At 44.9% G+C, this 27,550-nt stretch overlaps 1 protein-coding gene across 6 annotated transcripts in view; it reads right to left on the bottom strand.

Annotated features, from left to right (window-relative positions):
• The window catches only part of ADGB (androglobin), a 286,810-nt gene that overhangs the window by 11,623 nt on the left and 247,637 nt on the right, over nt 1-27,550 (bottom strand). For 5 of the 6 annotated variants that reach the window (XM_006034315.3, XM_025216303.1, XM_025216305.1 and 2 more), the window contains 4 exons: nt 27,144-27,255; nt 16,229-16,366; nt 5,642-5,826; nt 1,678-1,833 (listed from right to left, as the gene is read on the bottom strand). In XM_006034315.3, the coding sequence (XP_006034377.2) occupies nt 1,678-1,833; nt 5,642-5,826; nt 16,229-16,366; nt 27,144-27,255 (591 nt within the window). The remainder of the gene's footprint in view (nt 1-1,677; nt 1,834-5,641; nt 5,827-16,228; nt 16,367-27,143; nt 27,256-27,550) is intronic. The other variant, XM_025216304.1, reaches the window with a different exon arrangement.

Raw genomic sequence — 27,550 nt, 5'->3', positions numbered from 1 at the left:
CTTGAGATGCGCCTTTGGGTGCATGGCAAGGTATGGCTGGCCTTGCTGGCTGTGGTCTGGCATTGGCGGCTCATGTTCATCTTAATGATGCTTTGAACCTCAAGTGGGCAATTCCTTATCATTATACTCACTGCATTACAGATATATACAGGACATGCCACACAGAGATACTGATGCCATCTGTTTCCTCAGTAAACAACTTATCAATATCCCGTAGTTTATAACTCTGCCTGAGGCAGGAAACAAAACATTGTGATTTTTACACAGATCTGATCCTGGGTCACCTTCAGTAAGTTTGCAGAAACAAGCAGCCTTTTACAGAATGCCCTGCTGCCTTTTGTATCACAAGATAATGCAAGTTGGATCATTGCTTAAACTGACATAAGGCAGCTGTGACAAAACATTAGGTATTTCAACATAAATATATTTCCCCCTTCAGTTAAGCAATTATGGTTGTACTAGGAGCTTGTCAAAATGCCACTCATTGGCTGGCATGACTCCTCATCACTGGATCTGCAGGGTCTTCTCCTTGGATGTTCTTGCTGATGGAACCACAGTGGTCTACTTCTCATGACTCATTTTCTGGTTAGACTATATATATGGTCACATTCCTTCCAGAATATAATCCAACTGTTTTTAGCTCCTTTTTCCTTATGCTAAAACCCCTTGATTCTCATCACTTAATCAATTATACTTTAGGTATCTCCTGCTCCATCCGGCTCACAGCCCATCCACTGTGACTTCGCTTTCCCCATTCCAACTCTCTCTTGGAATAACCCAGGGTGGGATAGGGTGGTGGTGGGGATTACCATTTACCTCTTGGAGACTGTCAGTTCTGCATAAGCAGGACTCTTTACCAGAATGGGGGTGTCCATTCCTCTTCACCTCCTTGGGTCTCTTCTCTTCAGCCCTTACCCCTTTCCCTTGGCCTAACCTCAGCAGTTTATTTCCTCTCCATACCCTTCCTGGGTTCTAAACCTTTCCTCTCTGTCTGATCTTTCTTCTGCCATAGAGATCCACTCTTCTAGCAAGTAGTTGTAAAGATACCTGTCTACATCAGCCTAGCACTTGCCAGCTATTATAGCATAAGAAGTTTCCTTGGTTTTCCTGAACCTCTGAACTGCCAACACTTAAACAATATAAACAACTTTTCATTGACTTTAAGAAATAGCAGGACTAGAAATGCCACTCAATAATAGGTAACAATGACTTGAATGGAAATTTGATCTAGTGGTCTTATTAGTCTGCTTTACTTTGGGGCAAAAGTAAAAAAAAATCTCTAAAATTATATATATTTTTAGATTTAGCAAAATAATTAAAGTAATAATAATGAGATAATTTTAAATAACCCGCTGGTCTTTCCAGACTTTACCTGAGTAACTTTATGAAAGGGGGGTATATTCCTGCAACCGGGTCTTCATGGTTACAAGGGTCTGCACGTGTAGACCTGATTCCAGGCTAAAGTAATTGACAGGAAGCATCCCTTTACAGTTTCTCGCCCCCTCCTCACTCCTCACACCACAAGTGAAAGTCCCCGAGTACCCATCAGTACATAAATTTGTATTTAGCCAATATGTAGGCATCAAGTTATATCTTCTCTATGGCATTGCCTTGCCATGACACCAGCCACTGGAATTTTTTTAATGATGTAACTGTAACAGGATAAACTCCAAGTACCTTGACAGCTCTGCCTGGTTCTGCAGACTCCCATGCTTGTTTCATGGCTTTGATTTCATCTGCTCTTTCAGTATCTTTCTTCACTTCTAGTGTTTCAGTCTCACCCTGCTCACTCACTAAACGTAAGATCCAGTAAGGTTTGTTTGGATCAGCTTGCTAAAGGTGGAATGGAATAAAAGAAACCAATCAAATAGTCTAAATGCATTATCTTTTTTTAAAACTCATTTTTTGGTCTTTGTTTATTTTTCATGCACCCCAGAGTTCAGCTTTACTTTGATATGCTTTACACGTAAACAGCAATTGGCAGAAGAAGCCTCTTATGCTAAGGGCTGGAAGTGCCAGCCTGATGTGCACAGATATTTTCACAATTAGCAGGCAGCAGTTGCAAAGCAGATGGCTTGAATTAAATTAGTACAAAAAGTTTTCTTAATCCATTAGAAGCACATTTTAAACATAAATTGGTCTTGCTCAGACTTATCATAACAGTGAGATAAAGTAGGCAATCACTTTGGAAATGGATAGCATACATTTTCTGACTACAGACCAAATCACGCCACTTTGGTCCATGTGTAGTACTCTTGGAATAGACTCCGCTGCATTCACAGCAGTATATTATCTTTCTGTCTGGATCCTGCAAAGGACCCTCTGAGGCTCTCCCGGATCCAGACAGAGACAAGGATAGACTAACCTGGGCATTCTTCCTTTCCCAAGCTCAGCATGGTCCAGGGTAGAACTGTAACTTTGCCTGAGATTATATTACATTTCCATAGCCATGACTTGCACATGCAGAATCTCTGCCAGAAGAGTTTAATTGACGCTGTACTCACCACAGCTCAGGGTACGATGCCGGAAAGCCATATTAGCAGGGATTTGAACTGGGAGGAAGCCATGGATATATCTATGGGTTTATGTGCAGGTCTCACTGACTGTTTGGTAAAACCTACCATACAATTGGAGAGATGTTTATGCATAAAAAGCCCCATGGGCTAGGGACAGAAGTTACATATAAACCAATTTAAGTGATCAGAAACTGGTTTAAACTTGTAACAGAACATAAGTTTCGAAATAGCCGAAACTAGTTTAAGATAAACCTGGTTGCATGTAGTATCGGACTTAACTTATTTGGGTCAAACCAGTTTATGCATTTTTTGTCCCAGACCCCTTCCTGGTTTAAGTTAAATCAGAGTCCTCTAGCATCCCAGCATGCTCTGCAGCCCTGGGCTGGGCTGTGCTCTCTGCTCCAGAGAATAGGGCTGGCCATGCCCCTCTGCTCTCTAACCCAAGCAGTGGTATGGGCATGGCCAGAAGCTGGCCTGCCATGGCCCCCTGAGGTGAAGAGGGGAGGGGTAGTTTATTCTTCTCTCTCCTCGGGACCCCAGCCAGTGTCCGCCTGGCCAGGATATAGCAGCCCCTGTCAGGCATTTCCCACCCCCTTGCCCAAAGCCGCTGCAGGGAGGAGACAGGGGGGCATCACCAGCCAACTCCAGCAAATGGGAATGGAGTGGGGTTTAATTCCCTCCTCCCCTTTGTCCCACCCACATGGAGCTAGCCCAGGGCAGAGCCAGCTGAGCATGCAGCTGGGAAAGCAGCTCCTGCCTGGTAGCCCCTTCTACCTAGCCCTGGCCCCCACAGTGGTGCACACGGCACAGGCTCACCCCTTCAGACCTGAGCCCTGTTACTTGCAGCCACTGGCACTGAGTTTGGTGTGCCCTGTTCACTGTTCTCCTACCTGGTGGTGGGGGCGCAGCATAGTATACCAGGCGCCATCCCTGCAACTTCCTTGCTGCTGTTGCTGTCACCATCAGGGGTGCCCGCCCTGGCCATACTGGTACAGCGGCAGCGAAGCCGTAGGGGTAGCACCCCACTCTTGATATATGGGACCATGCTGCATCTTTGGCTCCCCCCCACCCACCCCACTGCCACCTGGGGCATGGCCAGATACCATCCTGGCATGACCCCATTAAGGAAAAGGGTGCAGGGAGCGGGTTAATTCCTCCCTCTATCCCCTCTCGCCCTGGGGACTGGGTTTGCCAGCCTCAGTCACTGCCTGTGCCACTCACCCGTAGCCAGGAAGGGAGGGGGTTGATTCCTCCCTTTGTCCCCTCTCCCCCTGGGGACCACAGCTGGGGTATGCCAGTCCTGGCCACCACCTTTGCCACTCACCCACAGCCAGGCAAACCCTGGCTGTGATCCCTGGGGTGGGGAGAGGGGAGAGAGGGAAGATTTAACTCCCTGTACCTTTCACCTTAATGGAGCAATGCCAGGATGACATCTGGCTGTGCCTCCGCCCCTACTGCTGGAGTGGCTAGTGGGGAACGACCCTAGCAGTATCCCCAGGTCATGGTGTCCCAGGGTCGCAAGCCTCTTCCCGGCGAGAAGGGCTGCACTGTGGGTGGGAGTGGAGTGGGCAGAGCTGCTGCAGACTGAGCAGGGTGAGTGGCAGCACGTAGGCTTGGAGGGATGGCCATAGCCCCTACCACACAGTGCACTGCTGCCACTTGCCCTATGCTGTCTGCAGCAGCTCTGCCTGACCTGCTCCTGCCTGCAGTGCAGTACCCTTGCCAGGAAGAGGCCTGTGCTCCTGGGATACCATGACTGGGGCTGCTGCCCTTTCAGGGTTACTCCCCCTTGTCACTCCAGCAGCAGGGCCAGGGGCAGGGGCATGGCCAGAGTCTGGTCAGCATGGCCCCCTTAGGCAAAGGGGGCAGAGAAGGGGTTTATTCCCCCCCTCCCTCTGGAGTCTGGCAAAGGGGGCAGGGAGAGGCTTATTCCGCCGCTCACCCCATGTAGGTACCAATCAGCAAAGGCACAGTCAGGGCTAGCAGACCCTGGCTGCGGTCCCTCAGGGGCAGAAGGGGTGGAGCAGGGAATAAACTCCCTCCCTGCCCCCTTTGCCTCAGGGGGCCATTCCAGCCAGTATCTGAACATGCACCCACCCCTGCTGCTGCAGAAGCAAGGTGGGAGCACCAGGCAGACCCCGGCTCCAGTCCATGTTGGTGGGACAGGGAGGGGGGAACTAAACTCTCTCCCTGGCCAGTTCACTTAAGTCTATTGCTGGGGCTGGCCATGCCTCCCTCCCACCCCCAGCATAGTTTCCCTGCAGCTGAGGGCATGCTCCAGCACCCCCCGGTTTCTAGTCTGAGCCACTGCAGGCATGTGCTTGCATTTCCTGAGTCAAAAGTGAATGTCTATTCACTTGAAAATTGGTTTAATCTATGCAGGTTACACTAACCTGCAAATATTTAATTAATTCAGGCTCTGGCTTTTTGAAAGTCTGTCCCTAGCCATGGAGACCTTTAGCCATTTCCTGTGGATTCTCTTGAAAAAGAGTAATCAACCTCTAAGAGTATATAGACAAATGGTTTGAGATGGATCTGATTGTCCTGGATTTTGACCTGTGTTGAAACAGGAGTGGCACAGCTATTTACACATGTAGCCCTTCCAGGATGCACTGCTGCTCCTCTGCCAGTAGGTGGCAAGGGACAGCATACAGCTTGAACGTCTTCCTGAAATGAGTCACAAAAACTTTATAGACATATATCATGCCCTGGGAAAAGGTGACAGTACATTTCATCCCACATATTTCACAGGTACATCAAGCAGGATAATGGGTATGTATGTCTGTAGAACGCCAGGAAAAAAGGCTTTTTCCCAGGAGAAATGCTAGGCCTATTAGAGGATGAATTAATACTGGTTTCCTATTTGTTCCATGTTAGTGTGTCTGCAATCTACAGAGGCCAATTAGACCTTTTAATAAGGACTGGGTACTAAAAATGGTTGATCTTTGCCTTTGCCCTTGGCTCTATTTTAATGACTTGGATCCTTGTTCATTTTGATTGTACAGAGTCTGATGCCACTTTTGATTGTAAATGGGCGGTAGCATCAATGAGGTTTATACAGTAACATGGCACTAAAATATGTTTTTGTTAGCATTAGTGATAAGACTTCAGGAATTTAGTGTTACCTGAGATTCAGGTCGAGAAGTAGGTGCTGTTTTATCTTTGCTAGACTTTTCTTTTTCTGCCTTTTCAGTTGCTTTATCTTTTGTTTTTCTGGTCGGTTTAGGAGTACTTGCAGATTTCTGGCCTTCAAAATTGTATGTATCCTGGTTTACTGCAAGAATAGGGTCTTCATGTTTCTCACCGTGTACTGTTCATATGTATATTCACGAGGGATGAGGAATTGCAAGACATCATGGTCAGTTGTGAACAAAGTCCCCCATATTATATGCAGGATGGAATAGGAAAACCATTCAACAATGTAGAAAGAAAAAGAAAAATGAGTTACTGAATTGGAAACATGAAACACTCAGTTATAGCATTCTTTGGCTGACCAAGGGGTTAAAAACATTAGGGAAGAATTACATTTTCAATTTAGCTTAAAAGTGGTCACATACTGATACCCTCATTTGCCTCATACAGTATTTTCCCTTGGGTTCAAATTGTGCATTTTCCATGAGCCCTGTATATTGCTGTACTGACCCAGCCTCAAAGCAGACTGTGACTCAGAAATCATAGCCTAACTCATGGGTTCTCCATGTACTACAAGTAGATATGCCAGCTGATGTACTAACAGAGTTGTATTGACCAGCCTGTTGGATGACTGGGGATAGAAAAGACAGAACTAATGCTTCATTTTTTCCAAAGCCCTTATTACCCCCCCAAGTATAAGGAATGGAAGAAGAAAATATAGCACAAAATAAAAAAAAAGGAAAAGGGAAAGGGTCAGGAACACATAGGCAGGCAAGTTTCTTTGGGTAGATGTGATATATTTTATTAGACCAACTGAGTAGTTGGAAAAAAGTTCTTTGCAAGCTTTTGGGCACAATCACCAGTCTTCAAGCATAGGAAGTCTCTGCTGTTTTGAGACTCCAAGGAATGGAAGAGATAAAGAAAAATAAAGAAATCTAAAAGAGAATGAGGCATTTATATATTGAAATAAATGGTGAACAATATCTCTAGGTGTACCAGAAAAGCAAAAGTTTGAGTTTGGAATATGAATATTATTGCCACTTAAAATTCCTTAAAACTTTAAAAAAATATGCTTAACGTCTTGATTTTGGTGCAATAGAGAAACAGGTGAGTCTATTTGGGAAATGAGGATTGGTGAGATTGTACAAGAAAAACATGACTGTTTTATAGCTCATCAGCATGTCCTGAAAAGACTGTCACTTGGCACTATTTGCAGTGTCCTTACTAGGGCTGTGTGAAATTCTGCCAAGTGTTTTGTTTTGAATTTGTTTCAATGCGCTTCGAGCTTGAAACAGCAAAATCGAAATGAAACAAAAAGCATCAAAAGAGCTTTGAAACAAAATGAGGGCACTCAAAAAGTTTTCAAAGTTTTGAAACATTTTGAGTTTCAAAGCAGGCCGGTAGTGGGAGGCAAGGAAGAGCTAGGGCTGTGCTCTGAGCGGCTCACAGCCCCATGGAGCTCAGCCTGGCAGGAAGCGCAGCCCTGGGTCTCCCCATCTTCTGCTGCCGGGCTGCGCTCCGATCAGCTCCACCAGCCCCATGGAGCTCAGCTCGGTGGCAGGAGGTGGGCAGAGCCGGTGCTGTGCTCCACCTCCTGCCACTGGGCTGAGTTCCATGGGGTTGTGAGCAGCCTCCTGTCCAGGGGCTCGCACCCCCAGGAGTGCTGTGGGGCTATGCTGGACTCCTCCCGGGGATGCAGGCCCCCGGACCTGAGCTCGGATGACAGGTTACCACTGCTACTTGGGGCCACTGGCACGATCTGTCTTCTCCTATGCTGGGTGCAGGCTGCACCCAACGCCAGTCCCAGGCAGCAGCCTCCTGTTATCCAGTGCAGATCTGAGGGCCTGCACCCATGGGAGGAGTCTGGCACAGCTCCGCAGCCCTCCTGCGGGGGTGATCCCCTGGATCTGCCCAGGGTGACAGGAGGCTGCTGCTGATGGCAAGTTTTGCTTTCAAGACTTTGAGGTGCAGTTTCTGAGAAACCTCTTCACCGTTCTCCTTGAAACTTTCATAGATTTCATAGACATTAGGGCTGGAAGGGACCTCGGAAGATCATCGAGCCCCCTGCCCAAAGGGCAGGAAGTCAGCTGGGGTCATAGGATCCCAGCAAGATAAGCATCCAGTTTGCTCTTGAAGGTGTTCAATGTAGGCGCTTGAACCACCTCCGGTGGCAGGCTGTTCCAGACCTTGGGGGCTAGGACAGTAAAGAAATTCTTCCTTAGAAGAATTTCTGCAACTAAAGATGCAAATAGGTACCTAAGCAGGTTTGGCACAGGCTAAAGAGTCCCAGGGCTCTCAGCCTGTCATCGTAGGGTCTGCTTCCCTGACCTCTGATCATGCGCGTGGCTCTTCTCTGGACTCTCTCAAGCTTCTCCACATCCTTTTTGAATTGTGGAGCCCAAAACTGGACACAGTACTCCAGCTGCGGCCTCACTAAGGCCGAGTACAGGGGGAGAATGACGTCCCGGGATTTGCTTGAGAAGCATTTATGGATGCAAGCCAGCGTTTTGGTCGCTTTACTAGCCGCCGCATCGCATTGCAGGCTCATGTTCATCTTGTGGTCAATGATGACCCCCAAGTCTCTTTCTTCCATAGTGCTAGCCAACGTAGCACTGCCGAGCTTATAAGGATGCTGCGGGTTTTTTTTCCCAAGGTGGAGAACCTTGCATTTATCGGCGTTGAACACCATCAGATTCTCGTCCGCCCACTTGCTGAGCCTGTCCAGGTCAGCCTGGATCACCTGCCTGTCTTCTGGTGTGGATGCTTTGCCCCAAAGTTTGGTGTCATCGGCGAACTTGGCCAGTCCGCTTCTGACTCCAGTGTCCACATAATTAATGAAGATGTTGAACAGTATGGGTCCAAGGACAGAGCCTTGGGGGACCCCACTGGTCACAGGACACCACGATGAGTGACTTCCATCAATTACTACCCTCTGGGTCCGACCCCGGAGCCAATTTTCCAGATTGTGGAGGACCCAAGGCGACAATTGGCCAGTTTCTCCAAGAAACAGCAGGTTTCATGCCCTCAGAAAGGGCTACCATCCCTGCAATTTACATCCAAATGAGACAAGATATGACAACATTTTAGGCATTTTCATGATTCCCCATTATAGCAAAATGTCAAAATGAGTTGAAGCAGCGAAAGCTTCGATGAAATGGGACAGTGCTTTGAGATAAAATGAAGTGATGAAACAAAACACTGTCCCTTCAAAGCAGTGAAACAGATGTCGAAACAAAATGGTGTTTTCCACAGCCCTAGTCCTTACTGCTGTTCTTATTCTCTTCTAGTGAGTAAAAACGACTGTGTAATAAGGCCCAGCCTAAGGTTACTGAAAGTCTATGGAAAGATGGGAGTTTTTCCATTGGCTTAAATGAGCTTTGGATAAGTGCTATATAGTGTCATTCTTGAGATTATTTAGAAACATGTAATAATAAATATAAAATGGAGAAATATACATTCTGTGTACACAATGATATGTTATTGTTATTATGTTGAAAAAAATATTTTTCTCATGCTATTTAAATAATAAATGATGGCACTGTAGTGCTAAACCTAAGTTGATTCAGAATCACTGAAGCATACATTAAGAAATGAAAGCAAAAATTAAAGAATTAACTGTAAATATTGAAGATAATAAAGTAACTCTAGAAGAAATGCTAATATAAAATAAATCTTGATGATACAAATTCAAATTACAATATTACTGCATAAATTACTTTCTATTTAATTTCATATTACCAGAACATATCTCCACAATAAATAAATTTGGTATATGTGCCCATTTCTGTGCATTATTCATTGTAAAGTTAAATTATTTGTATATAAAAAGTTTATTCATATGAATGGTCCAGAGACATGGCATTGTCATTAGCTAAACAATGCTTGTTACAGTCATCCATGTTACAGGATGTAGCTGATTTCTTTTTAACCTTCAGACCCATCATATTCTGAGTTGTAAGTATATGTACCAAGCAGGGGAACTTGTGTGAGGTGGTTTCCTCCATTCTGCAAGTGGAACACGTTACCTTGCATTTAGCATGTGCCAAGGAAGTCCACGTGGACAGATAGTATAAAGCAGCTAGTATGCTTTTAAATCCCACTGCAGCTTATTCTACAATACCTTTCTCATGTAGATCAGTTCTTAGACACTGCAAGGGATAGATAGGCTTCAGTAACATGGATTCTAACATGGATAGAAGTGTAACATGGATAGATGTGTAAACTGTAGAGAGCTTGTAGAACTCAACATATGACTTGACACATTTTTAAACAGCCACTCCCTACACTTTCAGGTATATTGAAAACTAACAGTGATCATCCCAGGCCAGATACATTGCTCCAGTTGTGTGCGGATGCTATGAAGCTAACTGAAATCATCTCTTGAGAACTGCCCCAGTGGGCACGTCTACACGTGCACATTAACTGACCAGTAACCGAAATTACAGCGCAGTATAGGTGCACATCTACATGTGCATGCCCATCCTGTGCAGTAAATATGGCAGCTTGCACCGACTTGAGCATAAATTTGATACCTGCATCATGCAGGTATCAAATTTAGACCCAATTAGTTACTATGCAGTAACGCACATGTAGATACCTTACTGGGCAGTAACACTGTGTGTGTGGACTGACTTGGGACTAACTCCAGGCAACTGCTCTGCTCCCCTGCATCGCCTCAGGGAGCGAGGAGGCACATGGCATCAGGGCTGGGGAGTGGAGTAGTTCCCTGGCGCCAGCAGAGCCTCATGCGGGGCAGGCAGCAGCTCCTCCCCGAGGTGAGGCAAAGCAGGGCTGGGGCTCCACACCCTCACATCACCTCAGGGAGCGAGGAGGTACATGGCATCAAGGCTGGGGAGTGGAGCAGTTCCACAGAACCGGCAAAGCCCACGCCAGCCCCCAGCCCTGCCTTGCCTCACCCTGGGGAGGAGCCGCTGCCTGCCCCATGTAAGACTCTGCCAGCTCTGGGGAATTGTTCCGAGGGCTCTGCCAGCTCCAGGGAACTGCTCCACTCTCCAGCCCTGATGCCATGTGCCTCCTCACTCCCCAAGGCGATGCGGGGGAGCAGAGCAGTTCCTTGGACCTGGTGGAGCCCACGGAGCAGTTCCCCAGAGCCAGTGGAGCCCCCATCCCCAGCCCCCATCCCTGTCCCCGTCTCTGTCTCCATCCCCACCTCACCTTGGGGAGGAGCCGCTGCCTGCCCTGCATGAGGAGTGAGGAGCTTACCTTTGGTAAGTGTCCCACGCTTTTCAGTTCTATCGACTGACTGTGTCTGGCCCATGTCCAGGCCACAGCATCAATTCTATCAATTCCTTGTGTCTAGCCCATGGCTGCCCCACAGCATTCCACTGTGCTGCTTTGGGCAGCAGTTAGCATGGAGAAGGGAGGTGGCCAAACACTGCCCGCTCCCACCTGGACACTTACTTTGGCACACTTACCGGCAGACCACACCATGCCGAAAGGGGGAGGCAGGACCAAAGTTGCGCGCTCACAGACCGAAGTGGCACGCTCACGACTGCTACTCCTTAGAGGAAACATTGGCTACATGACAGGGTTTTCAGCCCCAGTTCCTTCTACCTCTGTTCCATGAGACAGAGGGAAGAGAGGTAGAGGAGACTGGGGTGGAGCATCAGAATTCCCCACAGTGAGAGCTGCGGAGCCCCCACCGCCATCCCTCCCCCTCCAGAGATCTCCTCCACCTCCTCTTGTATCCTCTGGCTGGAGAGTTGCGGTTGCATTCAACTGTAAATTTTGAAATATTCCAGCTACAGAGCACCACAGAGCCTGTACACATGTACACATCTGACACATTTGCTTTCTGAAATGTTTCCAAGTGTGATTCACTTGGAAACATTTCAAAAGTTACTTCATTTGTACCCTATGGCAAATCTAAGTAGCTAATTAAGTGACAGACATTTTGTAGCCCTAGAGCTTGGACGTATGGAACCAATGAGAGTTTTGGCATAATGATAAAATGTTTCAGGAGTTACACTTACATTTAAGTTGCTTAGTCCTTTCCATTCACTTATTCAGTTGTATTGGGTGTACAAGCAAAGGAATTAAAACATGTCCACTCCTACACCGTTACTGTCCATGCACATGTTTTCATCTTGCAGTAAATGAAAGCTAAGCCACAGCAACCTGCTTCTTAGTGAAACATGGGAAATCTACTATGGATTAACCACAGTCTAAGTGGCATAGGGGCAATTACTGTGTAACAGCAAGGCATTATAAATTCTCCCTTTGGTTTATCACATGGTGATTAGTTTGTTTGCCTGTGCCCACAGACGTTAGACTAAAGAAGCTGTTATCATCATCCAAACACAGGCCAAAGGATCTTACCAAGTGATGCCTGAATCAAGCCTATACCTGCTTGCTGAGATGCACTTTATCTTTCAAAAAGACATCCAGTTTTGATTTCAAGTGATGGAGAAATGATCATACCCTTAGGTAGAACATACTTCTTCTGACTTATATTTGAGAAGCTCTTATGCTTCTCCTGTCTGCAGTTGACCATTGAGATCTGCCAAGAGATAAACCCTTCGGTAACAGAAGTGCCTTTTCTTTGTCCCATGAAATCCCATTCAGATTTAGGTGAGAGATTAAGTGTTAATTGCCATTCTTGGCAAGTTACTTAAATCAGTAAACATGGTGAGGCTTGGTTCACGCTGATGCCCATGGAGAGTAATTACAGATGAGTCAGGTGTAAGTAAAGGAACAGGAACAGAGCTGGGCTTGTCTGCTTTCCTTTATAAAGCTCCAGACTAGAGCATGGCCTCAGTGGCTCATTTATTCCCAACTCTGTGGAGCACCACATCAGACAGGAGATTTCTACACCTCCCAAGAGAATGTATAAGATAAAGGGAGAGTCCAGGACAGACCTTCAACAAAGACCCCTTACACTCACTAGTGGCACCAGCTAGTACCCATCTTTCTCCTGTGGGGGGTAACACGTAGGGTAGGAGCTCCCCTAACTCCATAAGCAATGGAGGGAGAGCTAGGGCAAGCTGGGTGTCCCTGAAGACCAGACCAAACTTCATGCCCACCAACCTGATGGAACCTGAAACCTAATCCCTAACCTATTCTGGAAAAAGCAACCTTGTATTATTGCCACTTAGTTATATTAAGCTGGTAGCTCTTGCAGTGACAAGCTGTACCACAGTGATGAAGTTTTGGGATTCAAATCCTACTGGAAAAAATTGTTACGTTTACGTATGACAAAAATTATTTTTACTGGTTTTTTTGTTTTTTGTGTTTCTTAAGTAGATAATCACTCAAAACTTACATTAAAACTTGAAGTTATTTAAGTTTCAAGCACTTGGAAATTAGAATATGATGAATGGACAGCTGTCTATTACTTTCCCTCCCCTGAGTATATGGATTATGCATTTCATGATCACATACTATTTTTTTTTCCATAGAACCCCTGCCTTCTTCATTGCACAGTATGGAAACACAGGGACAGAACTGAAGTTGTAGAGAATCAAAACTCTGGCATTTTCTACCTTTTGAATGCTTGATGCAGACACCTAAACAATGATCTTGTAATGTAGTTTACTTTGTGGAACAATGTATAGCATCATTAAAAATAAAAAAGCACTTCTAGTGATTTTAAGGGGAAGAAGAGAAACTCCAGCAAAAAATGGTAAATGAAACTAAAAAATTTGAGCAGGGTATTGGTTTTCAACTGCAACAGGATTACAGATACGGATACTGGAACTAGCTCCCCCAAGTCTAACTTTGATTTTGGGTTGAACACAAATCCTGTAACTGAAAACCTCTAAACTCTGAAAGATTATAAACCAAATTAATATTAATATTTAGGTTCATAAACCAAATTAAAAATTTAGTAGCTCAAACACATCACCTACAGGAGCACCATAGGTGGACATAATATTTTACAAACCACAACGTATTTCATATGCCAAAGAGCTCATTTCCATCTAAAACATCTGTAGAGTTATTTATGATCTACATGAGTAGATTTGTTTTAAAAACTCAGCAAATGCTAATGTTAATATAAAAAAGACAAATTAGCTCCTGTACAAAAATATACTGCAGGTGGCACTGTTGTCTTACATTAAGAAGTGCCATCAGGAAACAAGAAGGTTTGTTACAGGAATTTTCCATCTGGATCAATGCAACTCTTAAAATTCCAATCATGAGATGGTATCCTTTCAATTATGTACCCATATTGCTATATGTATGAATTGTGTCTAAAAATCAATCCTGGCTTTAAATGTGTATTGTGGTTTTCTAATTTTCTGGGGGAAAAAAAACTTAATTTGTTGTACCCCAAGGGAGCCCAAGATGGTGAAGCCCTGTGCCCAAACTGCTTTAATAATTATTTCACAATCAGAAAAATCTGTAATCATGTTTGCTGCCAAGTATTTCTAATGCAGTATTAACATAGCTTGTGCTATCTATTCTAAACTGTCCAGATCAAGTACTGCTATTAGTATTACCTTTGGTACAAGTAACAAATATTACCATTAACCTAATTTGTAGTACTTTATTATGTACCTTACTTTTAAGACAGACTAGGGGGCCTTTAAATTAGGCATTTTTTTTGTTTCAGTACAATGCAGTACTTTTGGATCCCTGCATAAACAGAATTTCAAGTGCAAACAGAATCCGATTAGTTTGGAAGACAGCTACTGTCAGGGACTAGAGAAATCTCTGTTAACCATTAAGCAAGGTCACATTATTCACCCATTTAAAATGTTCATACTAGGCCAAGTCAGGCAGCTATTACTCTCTTGTGTAGACTCAGTGACATCAGGCCAAATAATTCCTAATAATTTCTCTTAAAGATTCTGGACTGCCATGTGTCCTATCAAGGGTACTCTGGGGTGTTATGCAATCTTAGCACTGCTAAGTGTGCATACACAATTCCTGTTTGAGATTTCAAACAGGAATCCATAGTGCTAGAAATATTCTGACCTGTTGTTGTTTTTCTGAGTTTTTTGCAACAGGAGAATCACTTGATTATTTTTTTGTAGCCAAAATTGAGTGAAAACTAAGAACTGGCATTTTCCAAGTCTAACAAGGGATGCCTTGAGCTTGAATATGTTGAGAAGCACTACTCTGTGAGCTTGTTCTCAACCTTTTTAGAGTCAAGCAACCTCTTGGAAAAGGCCAGCTCTCAATTTTCACTCATTCTTTGGCTATGGAAAAACAACAGGGAAATTCTTCTGTTGCAAAGAATTAAGAAAGATCACACCAGCATAGAATGGTTTTAACACTGTGAATTCCTATTTGAAATATCTAGATTTATCTTGTCAATCATTTTTACACAAATAACAGTGCTAATGTTGCATGGCGCTCTGCATCATCCTTGAAAGGATCTCCTGGCATACCAGGCTGGCACAGCATGCTAGTTTAGAATCACTTCTCTGACTGAAATCAATAGCAGAACTCCTATTAACTTCAAAAGCATAGGATCAAACCCTGTCTGGAAACAGTATTTCAGAATCTAATTCTAGATTTAAAATATCCTTTCAAAGTCAGTTTTTTGAAGGGACGTGTGAAAAGAAAATTAGTCAACTAAGAAAGAGATTAAATTTTTTGTGAAAAATGTAGCAAATTACTGGGAAAGAATAAGGCATGTTTGGAAAATGTCAGTGTATACAAATAAACACGTCCAGCTGACATACATTTAAACTATTCACATAATTACTTAAAAACATTATTAAGCCACCAGCAAATTTAGCTGAGTAATTCTGGACAATTAGGGAGGATTCAAAAAGACAGAAAATCAAATGTGCTACTCAAAAAAGGAATGCTAATTCCAATTTCTGTTCCAAATAAAAATGAAACAATAAGAGAGAAAGGTGTAACTATTTAGGAAATAAGATAGATCCTGAGCAAAAAAGCATGAATTAATATATATATATATCTCAAACTTTGCTAAACGAACTTTATTTTGTGTATATGCACATATAAAACAAATTGCTAGATTATCCAATTGCAGTAGATGCTTAGATTTTAGTAAAGGGTCTCCCAGAACCTCCCTAAACTACATGGATTAAAAACTGACTGGAACTTAATGATTAATGATATATGAAAGTTTACAGAGTTTGGGAGAAGTGCCTTGTGGGGTGCTGTAGGAACTGGTGTTAAGTATGATTTTGTTGACCATCTTTATTAATGATCTGGAGAAAAGGTTTAAGGCACGTTGGTGACATTCATGGAAAAAAGTTGGCTAAACTCCTCCTCTTAGTACAGTCCCATTTGCTTCCCTTATTCCCTTCCCTCAAATTCTTGTCTTGAGTTTCATTATGGACCCCTACCAGTCTAGTTTACAGTGGCAATGGCAGCACTGGGTGAGTTCTTTCTTCCCTGCCCAATCCTACAGGTGTTTCCCACTAGCCCAGGAACAGGTTCAGGGAGAGGGAAATCTGCCTGTTGCTGCTGCTGTCCCTGGCTGAGCCTGGCATCCTGTGCAGCTCAGTTGGAGTAGGGCAGGAGCAGCTCTAGAGCTCCTTTTTCCTTCAGGGCAGTTGGGGACAGAGGCAGTGGCAGGCAAGGGAGGGTGTGAATGGGGTTGGGGGGTCCCAATAGCTCTGGAGAGAGACTCTTACCTGGTTTGGGAACTTTAAAAACGTCCCTGGCTGCTGTCTTGCAGCTTGGTCTGCCTGCCCTGTCGGGCACCTGTCTGCACTCTCCTTTACAAAATCCTGGATCTGCCCATGGACAGCCACAATAGTACCAGGGTAGTACTGGAGGATGAGGATGGAAAACAGACCCTCAGTTTAAGTCAAGAAAGGGAAAACACAGACTTGGGAGATAATACTTTTGCAGAGTAAAGGAGGGAAATGTATGAATAATTCCCTCACTGCACAGAGCTTTATACCAATGATTCCAGATTATATTTTGCCATTTGACCTGCCTTCCTCCACCCCATACCACGTTAGCCTGTCTTTCTGACATCCCCTATTGGCAGGGATCGGCAATGCTCCAGGATCACTGTGCTGAAATTACACAGGTTGGTCTGAGGCAGGCCAGCTCTTCCAAACTGGCCATCATTTCTCCTTGCCACTGGGCTGCTGCTGTTTGGGTGAAGCCCACAACCACCAAAGGCCCGTGACAGTGAAACACTACAGAAGCCCTGTCTTCACAGGCTGGATAGAAAAGCCCTAAGGGCCGTTGGTTACTAACCCATTATCTAAACTATAATATGGCTAAAATGGAACTCAAGATCTTTCTTTTAAAACCTATTTCTTCATTCTTTGTCACTGTTGAGAATGCCACCACCAATCAGATATATACATATATATATTTGCCTTTCCTCTTGATAATAGAGCTCCTTTTCTTTGGCTTTCAGTCTCTTCTTATTGTACACAATCTGGAGCTTCTAAGGTTATTGCTATATAATCTTGCTGTCTGAATCCCTGTGCTAACTCTCCATTCATTACCACATCTAACATTCTAGGCTCTTCATAGATCTATCCTTCCCTACATAGATGTTCTTGTCTGTCATCAAGTCATGCACTTCAGCTCCTCCATGCTGCCAGTGATCGTGGCCTTGGCTACCTGCTTGTCCACTCTGCTCTAATGCCTTTGTAATTTCTTTCCTTTTTTGAAGAAATACCTTCTCTGAGATGATCTAAAGCTGCTATTTTTCTTCTATTGGTTCCCTTCTCAAAGACCATTGCTGATATAGTCAGTGAAGTAATAGCAAAACTTTAATAGTATCTGCATGTATAAAACTTCATGCGTATCTATTATCAAATTGTATTTATTCAACTTTCTCCTCTACTTTCAACACTTTACTCATTCTCTTAGTATCAGGCCATGACCTTGACGCTGGGGCCTCAGCCTGCCTGATGCAGCCACATATCCCGGCCTGCCATCTCCCGAGCAGAGTGTTGAGGCAAACACAGGTGGCCAGAACCCTCCATCTAGGCCTAAACACACACCCCTGCCACCGGGGTGGCCAGCCAGGGTCAGCTGGCCCTTCACCACTTTCAACTGACCCGGAAGAGAGAGCATCCAAGGCAACAAGGCTCAACCTTGTATGTAGGAGGCTGTGCCATTGCCTTGTGTGACTACTGGCTCTCTGACAGATTCTCTGGATACCCGACCAAGCTTGCCCATGGACCCTGAGTTTGGCCTGACCCCTTGGGTCTCTGCCCAATGCTGGTTTGATCTCCTGGATACATGACCTGACTAGCATCCTGACCTCATTCCCTACACTGATTCTGCACACTTCCCTCAGATCCTGGTTGCTTCTTCTAACCCTGGGTGACCCCCAGACATTGCTGCCCACATCCTGGCATGACACTTAGATTGGGAAGCGCAGATTATTTCTGCTTCAATGTTACTACAATAGGGTTCTGATCCTGACTGAAGCCTCTGCTACTCCTTTAACAAAGACTTACAAAATAAGATGCAAATTGTAAAATTGTAAGGTTATGTGTCTGTGGAAACATCCACTAGAGGTAAAAGGTGGAAACCAGTAATGCTGCAAGAGGTCCACAAAACTAAGTGGGCATTTGCAGTGTGGAAGCAAAAAATGAAATTGCAGTCCTGGAATGCATAACAGGCATCACATGAAACACAGATTTAATAATCCTTATTTCAGGCCTGTCATATGACTTCACATGACAAAATGTTATACGGCATATGTTATAAGATGTTGCTAATGCAAAAATATTCAGAGCAGGGAAATAACAATTTTGAGGCTGGCGGGACTGATTTATAAGAATCAGAAAGCCAATTATGTTCCTTTTGTTTGAGCAGAAGATGATTAAGGGAGAATTTTGATACTAGATGATAAATACACGAAGGGTGTTAACACCACAAGGAGAAGAATTTTTTCAGGGTGGTGGAAGCGAATTCAGAGAAAGATCTGTGATGCAGAATAATCTTGCAAGAGTAGGAGAGATCATCATTAAATAGGAAGAGCTCTATTCTCCCCAGCACCACCTGAGGTGACGAGGAACAATGGCAATAAACTGATGGAGAATAGGTTTAGGTTAGAGATCAGGAGGCAATATTTTACACTTAGGGTCTGGAACCAACTTCCTAGGGAAGTGGTCCTCACCCCTACCTTGGGCAAATTCAAAAAGAGGTTAGATGATCACCTGTCTGGGGTCTTGTGAACCCAGCTCATTTCTGCCTGTGGCAGGGGGTCAGGCTAGATGATCTGTTCAGGTCCCTCCTGACCCTAACTATTATGAAACTATGAAACTATAAGCAGGGGGAGGAAATATTTGAGAAACTGGCATAGCTCAAAGTTCTTAAGAGTACTGAAAAACCAAACCAAACCTAAATACTATAAGATTACTTCTAAACTTGTTCTATTGTTTCAAAGACATTTTGGGGGAATTTCTGAAATATTATAATAATATATTTAATGCTTTAAGATAACAGAATTTTCCAGTCACAAAAAGGAAGGATTCAGATGAGAGAAATTTGTGTGAAAAACTTCTCCCCAGTAGATTAAATCCCAGGTGGATTTCAAGGTGTAGAGAAAAATCTACATTTAATTTTCAGTGGCTCTTTAAACTTAATACTTTGGAGCTGCTTCTGAAGTGTCACTATTGCAAGGTGCATTTTACAACACTTGTACTTTATTTACTGATTTTATTAGCACATGACCTGTCCAGTGCTATAAAATGAGATCTCCATAGAATTCACTCTAAGCAAGCAGTTCTTGATTGTTTTAGATCAAGAAGCACCCCTTCGTTCAACTTAAGGCATTCTCTGCGAAATACCAGATCTTAGCTTTCACTCAGTTTTTGACCATGGGAACACCTGTCCCCCTCTCCCCCCCCCTGTTTAAAAACAGCAAAACAAAACCAAACCTAGAGCAATTCTTCAGTTGAGAAGAACTCAAAGACCACAACAGGTCAGAATGCTTTTGACACCATGGATTCCTATTTGAAATCTCTGGGTTTATTTTCTGAATCATTTGTAGGTCTTTGCACATTTAACAATGCTAATATTGTGCAACACGCCACAGCACCTTTAAAAGTATCTTGTGTCATCCCAGGGTGCCCTGACACCATGGTTGAGAATTACTGCTCTAAGCAAACATTTAATCAGTTGAATGATACTTTATATGTATATTGAACCATTTTTCTAAACACCATGTTTAGGTCTAGACTGGTTTGGTGACAGAAAACGACATGACTCACAACACACTGAAACAGATTTGCTCAGTCCAATAATATGAAATGTTAAATATAGGCTCAAGTAAGCTTTTACCTACAGTAAGCCAGGATCACCACAGCTGGCATAGGCAGGTGGGAACTGTGCCTCTCTGCACTATTCTGCACCAGCACGCTGGGAAGGCTCATGTGGAAGATGACAGACTAAGTGTCACTGTCATAAGATTCTGTGAGCTAGCTTACGTCTTGGTTACACCTCTTATTTATAAACAATATCTATTTGGGATGTACATGGGATACCTGCAGGTGAAATTAAAGATGATGTGGGCTCTGAATGCTCTTACATTGCTGTGGGGATGCTCTGCACCAGTAGAAATCAGCCTGGATTTTGCAGTCAATTGCTGAATATTTAAATTTACACCAAATGCACCAAATTGTGAAGCAGGGAGATGAACCTCAGAGCCTGTTTCTTAATTCTAATGTTACCCATCATATCTACCTGTAATGGTGAGAGATGCACATGCAGACAGAAGTGAACATCAATATTTCTTTATTTAGGATCACTTACTAGTGAACTACCAAAAGATCAAAACAATCAATCTTCATTTGGCCACTTCTAGGAATACACTACATATTGTGATACAGCTTAGCTAGCATTTTAGTTTGTGGAAACATGGTGAATCAGTGGTTACACACTTTAGGGTACATGGTTTAGCAATTAATACTCCTTGGGCACGTCTACACATGCAATTAATGCAGCTCAATAAACTTTGGCACAGATCATGCTGCAATTTATCCCTCCCAGGTGTCATGCTTACATTTGCTCCTGGGAACACAGCATGTTTAGTTGGGGTGGAGCAACGCCATGGCTGGCATGGGGCCTAGGGGATTAGCCTGCCAGCCCGGGGCTACTCTGACTCAGCTCAACATGCTGCAGAGGGGCTGGCTGAGGCATGAGAGTACTCCAGTGTGGGGCTAGCCAGCAGGTAGCCCCACAATGAAACACCTTCATGCCCTAGGCAGCCCAGTCAGCGTTTACATGTGCACTGAGGCAAAGTAAGTAACTCAGCCATAGGATGGTACTTGTGTCTGGCAGTGCTATCCTACAGCAGAGTTAATTAGTCAACTCTGCAGTAAATGTCTTATGTAGATGGGCCCTTTGAAACTTACAGAGGCTTTTACAGATAGATTTGACTATGGTAAGAATTTAAGATCTGACTTATTTTTAAGAATGTCTTGCTAAACTATGCTAAGTCAGAATGGACCTAATGTTGCCTGTTAAGGGAAATGATGATGTGCACCTGTACTGTCCTATGAGGAGGCAAAACATGTCACTGAGATCTCAGTTACCCAGGAACATATACCCACCACTGGAGTACTTCAAGGAGTGCAGGCTACTCCTGCCTTGAATCCCAATCCAGCTCCATAGGTTGCTTTATGTGACCTGACATTGCCAAAGCTGTGGCATAGACTCCTTTCCTTCTTTACCCTCCTGCAACTCTACCACAATTCCCCAAGAAACCAGGGTCTGAAAAGTTCATGCAGTCTCCTGAGTATACAGCCTGCAATTCCATCTGCCAGATTCCTATCAATTCAAACTATGTTGCTGTCCTCCAGCATCCCAGCCTCCTTTGCAGCCCCCCTGCAATGTTTCCCCTATGCAAGGAGGCACGCTTTCTCTTGGCCAGTGCTTGGCTGCTCCAGCTGAGCGACTAGAGGGCCCTGCTCCCAAGCTCTTACAGAATTAAGCCACCACAGACCCTCTCCCCAGCCCCACCATCTGCCATCTGTCAGCCACAGGCAGGCAGTGGGAGGAGGAGGCAGGATGGAGGCGTTTGTGTCCTGTGCACGAGCCCCAAGACCTAAGCCCCCGTGTTCCTGCACTGTGCCCCTGCATTGTATCATAAAGCACTCCACAATGTACACACACACCTGGCACTGAGCCAAGGAAAAACCCTGGTACTCTCACACAGGTCCCTGGAGCCTGACCCTGGCTCCTCACTTCAGAGGCCAGAGACAGGCACCCTGCTACCAGGACCACAGTATGGACCCTCTTCCCTCCCTCACAGGCAGGAGCTGGTGCAGGCAGCTCACTTTTGATGGGCTGGGGTGGTAGAGAGCAGAACATGGGGGCTGAACCTGCATGGACAAAACCTCTGCAGCTTGGCCTCTGCCAGTGGGTACCCAGGCCATGGGTATCTGGAGTGCTGCAAGGCTTTTTTGGCTTGCTGTTCCTGGGACCTGGAGTACTAGGGTGCAGGGATGTGGGGGCATGCTAGTCAGGGGTGGCCTGGGCACTCAGCAGTCTCCAGAAGACTGGTAAGCCTGCATGGCCTGCTGAGAGGTGTGCAGGACTGCCTCCAACCTGCAGGCCTTGGCTACTGCAGGCAGCCTGTGTGGCTCTCACCAATAGGTGAACATATGCTCTGTTTGCTACCCATCTAATCTAGGCCACTTACAGAAAACCATGCAACTTAGATCGATTTTGCCACAGGCTTTTTGAACGTCTGTACCTAGCCCAGATGTCATCACGGACGTTCTCTTTCCTAGGGAGAATAAAGCATGTTCAGGGAAGGGAACTATAATGGAGCTGACTGATGGGATGCAATCCCATTCTTAAACTCATGACCAAGGTACAAGGCAGCCCAGTAGCTCCTCTGTAGCACAGACACTACTTTATTCTCTGGCCTGTGACAGAAGCCAACGTTCTGTGGCTGCAGGCTGTATAGCTGTGGAACCATAGGTCATCCCTCATCCTTAGACTCTGTATGTGGAACTTCTGTAGCCCGTAAGATGCCTGCTGAATTGCATTCAGTGTGACATATTTCTAGATTTCGAAAGCTTAAAGTGACCTCTCCTAAAAGAGAAATGAACAGTTTACTTTTGGTTTGAAAATTATATCCCACAACAATAGAATCAGACAACAGTAGTGGAAAGCCGTTACATAAACCTGAAAGCAGTTACAGAGTTGAAACAAAGAGAATAAATATGGCTCCAAAACCAATTATAAACACAGGTTAGAGACTACATCTTCACATAGATTAGTGCCATTAAAACAAAAATCACTGTTATAACCAGAAGTGGGAGCCTTTTTTGTGTATGTAGGAGTGCCTGTTGTATATCATTTAGTTATCAGAAGCTTTCAGATTATTTCACCTTAAAAGACAAGAGACACTCATAAATAATCTATCAGCACATACACACTGAGCAGGCTGCCAAAATGTTTCACTACCAGTTTCTTTAAGCAATAACTGCAATATATAAATTGCTAACTAGATGTCAGGTTGGGTAAAAGTAGTAGTAAAACTAGGAATTTTTTGCCTGACTTCCAAGCCATTTCCTGAGTGTAGTAGTTGCTTCTAACTCTGACACTCTTTGTTTTAACTTTATATCTCTATTCAAACACTTAACGAGGCATCTTTATGAGAACATAAGGAATAATATAATTTGGTCTTTCTTCATTTTGGTCATTTGTCCTTATGACCTTCTTTAGCCCTCATTCTGCCACAGAGTTAAAAGAAATAATGGACATATCCTCACAGTTTCCAAGCTTTAAGCCATCCAAATACAAAGATAAGCTAATGCCAGGCATTCTGAATAGAGATACTGTAATGTCATGTTTGGAAGGTAGCATGGATACAGTGAGTATTAAAATTTTTCAAAACTGGAAAACTTTCAGTCAACACTTTTACATTGGTTTATCTGTTTGCTTGTTTTATTTACAAACAGCCCCTGTAACGATGTGGATTGAATATTCTGGAGAAAAAATAAAACACTAAAAAATGCATTCTCGGGCTCAATGTGTACCATATAGAGTAGAGACAGACATTATACATAAAGCGGTTTAAGTGATCAGAAACTGGTTTAAACCTGTAACAGAACATAAGTTCAGTGTACATAAACCAATTTCAAAATGGCCGAAATTGGCTTGAGATAAACCTTGTTGATTGTAGTATTGTCTTAAATGATTGAGCTCAAACCGGTTTATGCAATGTCTGTCCCAGGCCCCTTCTTGATTTAAGTTAAACCAGAGTCCCCCAGCATCCCAGCATGCTCTCTGGGCTGGGCTCTCTGCTCCAGTAGGCCTGGGCCACCCTCCGCTCCCCAGCTGGAGCAGGGAAAGGCAGGGGTGCAGGTCTGGCCTGATGCTGGCCCCAGAAGGGAACAAGGGAAAAGTTTATTCCCCCCCTCCCACCCCTGTCCCACCAGCATGGACCTGCACTTCTCTGTGCTGGATGCTCCAGCTGTGGGGGCATGTCCAGCCCTGGAAGTATCCTTGGCTGAGCTGGCCAGAGAGGGGTTTAATTCACTACTTCCTGTCCCACCGGCAGGGACCTGACCCAGGTCTGCCGGGTGCTCCCCGTTGCTGCTGCAGCTGCAGGGCTGGGCATAGCCAGACACTGGGTGGCATGGCCCCCTGAGGAAGAGGGGGCAGGGAGAGGGGTTATTCCCCACTCTACTCCACTGCCCCTGGTGCACCACAGCTGAGTCTGCCTGCCCCAACCACCATCCTTGCTTGCCCCCTGCTTGGGGCAAGCAGAGGAATAAACACCCTGCTACTCCCTCTGCTGGATGTCGGTGAGAGGGGGAATAACCTTCCTTCCCTGCCACATACCTAAGGGGCCTTTCCAGCTGGCCTCTGGCCACACCCCGCCCTGCTGCTGCATAGATGAGGGGGCAGGGCTCTTGATGCGGGCAGCAGCCCCTGTTACAGTGTCTGGGGAGCAGAAGCCTCTTCCCAGTGGGGGCGCCATGCTATGGGGCAAGCAGAGCTGTGGCGGACAGAGCCCTACAAGCTGCTGCCACCACCATGGTCTGCAGCAGCTTTCCCTGTTCCACAGTGCCCCACCCCCCCTGGCTGGGAAGGGGCTTGCGCTCCCCAACACCACAACAGGGGCTGCTCCCCACATGGTCACACCCCCAGCAGGGACCCTTAAGCAGAGGGACAGGGAACAGAGTTATTCCCACCTCTGCCCCCCCCGGAACCGCTGCAGGGTCTGTCCGCCCTGACTGCTGCTGCCACTCTCTCTGTGCCTGGGGCAAGCAGTGGAATAAGTCCCCACTTTCCCCTTCCACCGGAGGGGGCTTATTCTACCACTTGCCCTGGACACACAGCAAGTGGCTGTGGTGGTGGCAGTCAGTGCCTGCAGACCCTGCTGCAGTGCCTCGGGGGCAGAGCGGGGAATAAACCCATTCTCTGCCCCACATCTAACGGACCCTGCCAGCCTGGCTCTGGCCACACCCCTTCCCCCCACCCGGCTGCTGGAATGGTGACGGGGGAGCGACCGTGACAGGGGCAGCAGCCCCTGTCATAGTGTTGGGGAGTGTGAGCCCCTTCCTAATGGGGGGCCACGTTGAGAAGTGGGGAATGTTGCTGCGGACCGCAGTGGTTGCAGTGGCTTGGAGGACTCTCACCCTGTCTGAGCCCCAGTGCTCCTGCACACAGTCTGCTGCAGCTCTGCTCAACCGGCAGCACGCACCCCCGCCAGGAAGAAGTTTGCACTCCCTGGACACTGTGACAGGGGCTGCTGCCCCAATCAAGAACTCTGCCCCCTCACCAATGCAGCGGAGGGGTTGGGGCACAGCCAGAGGCTGGCTGTCAGAGTCCCTTAGGTGGGGGCAGGGAGAGGTGTTATTCCTCCTCCCTCCAGCATCCAGTGGAGTGGGCAGCAGGGGGGTTATTCTGCCGCTTTCCCCAAGCAGGGATCGAACAGCAGCGGCAGTTCGGGCAGGCAGACTTGGTTGTGGTTCCCCAGGGGCAGTTGGGGTAGAGAGGTGAATAACCCCCTCTTTGCCCCCTCTGCCTCAGGGTGCCATATACCTTCCGAGTCAGATGCTGCCTATGTTTTATACATTTTTTCTGTTCCTAGGAGAGTTAATCTAGGCACATTTATATCAAAGCCATAATACTGAACCATATTATATTAGCTTTTCACAACAAAGTGAAATAAGGCCTGAATTTTATATGAAACGCAAGATATTGGAAAACACATCTGAAGCAAACTATAACTAAATCAAGAAACAGTTGCCTTTACTTCTGGGGAAAAGAATGGAGGGCAGTACAACATACAAAGAGAAAAAAGAAATACACCAAAATCAGAAGGTGGGACTGATACCAACAAAAAAGCTAGTATGATGGGATATGTGTCATTTTACCTGTTGCTGTAATTCTTAAGTCATGAACATTTCTGAATAAAGCCAAGTCTAATTTTCATATCTCCATAGGCATGTCTACATGTTCAATTCATGTGGAGTTTATTGCTCCCAAGTGGGACGACTGAACCTGCACCTGGAAGCAACAGGTTCCGGAGATTATTGCTATTTGAGTTTATTGTGGGACTGGAGCTTATTGTGGGACCACAGCACGTTGATCCGCGTCAGGGCAGCCCCGGTTGAAAGGGGACGTGGGGGAAAGTCAGCCTACCAGCCCGGTGCTGCTCCATCCCAGCTCAACCTGCTGCAGAGGGGCTGGCTGGGGCATAAGAGTAATTCAGTGAGGGGCTAGCTGGCAGACAGCCCCCTCAATTAAATGCCCTCATGACCCAGCCAGCCGGGGCAGTGTCTACATGTGCACTGCTGGAGTTTTTTAGTCCACAGCAGGATAGTACTTGTATTTACACGTACTATCCAGCTATGGAGTAAATCAGTTTACTCTAGCCTAACAGGGGTGCACGTGTAGACACTGAGATGTTTACTGTGCAGCTAATTAGTCTACTGCACAGTAAACGTTTTTTGTAGATGCACCCATGAGACTCCAATGTAATTTTTGCACAATATGGCTTAATGTTTTCAAATGACTGATCAGCTGTCAGATGCAGTTATAAAATCATGCAATTACATTTTTGACTTTGCAAGTCAGAGAGCAAAGAGTAATGTAATATGGTATATAGTAAGCAAGTAAATCTAAGAAAAATACGGTAATGAAATTATACAATCTGGGATATGTCATTTAGCCTGTTTTGATGTTGCTGTATTTATTCATTTATTTTTATATTCTGTACATGATAAATAATAAAGATAAAAATGTTTTGGATTGAGATTTGGCTTTCTTATAGGAAGTTATTCATTTTGCGATCTAAAACTGAATTAGGGCTAAGAATGCCTTTTAAACTTTGGATTTCCTTGGACCACAACTTGCCTGTAGAAAGAAAATGTTTTGTAATTTTCAGTTTAGCAGCATTTATCTAATGACCATCCTTTCTTTGCTATTGAAATTGTGAACATGTATGATGCTGTTATTGAAAGTCAATGATACAAATTACATTAATAGCTTATTTTTTTACTGAATAAAGACGAACATAACATTTTTATGACAAAACAACATAATATTCTTTATAACACAAACCTGTATACTCCATCATCTGGATGTTGAGTGACATACCTTTGATTTCATTTTTCTCCATTTCTTTCAGTGTCTGAACAAATGCCAACTGACTCTCAGTAAGTGGCCAACTGTCATACAACACCAGTGCTTGTATAATGTACTTGTGAGACTGTGAAACCAAATGTAATGTGTTAAAATATTGATGACATGAATAGGCATTACATTAATCATCCAAAATTCCTGCAGTCCAGTAAACTATTGAATATTGAATACAGCAAGTAGAACAATCAATTAATTTACAAACTTCCGTGTGTTACATTATTCATGAAAATTCAAAAGTAGTCTCATGTAACATTTTCCTGAGCATATGGTGTGCAAAGACAAAGACTTCTTTTATTTAACATAAAACTTCAAGCTCTCAATATCCTACTGATCTTTCAGCACTAATGCTAAGGCACATGATG

The sequence above is a fragment of the Alligator sinensis genome, unplaced genomic scaffold (genome assembly GCF_000455745.1).
Source record: "Alligator sinensis unplaced genomic scaffold, ASM45574v1 scaffold1494_1, whole genome shotgun sequence".
NCBI classification, from domain to species: domain Eukaryota; kingdom Metazoa; phylum Chordata; order Crocodylia; family Alligatoridae; genus Alligator; species Alligator sinensis.
This window is presented reverse-complemented; position numbering and strand designations above follow the sequence as displayed.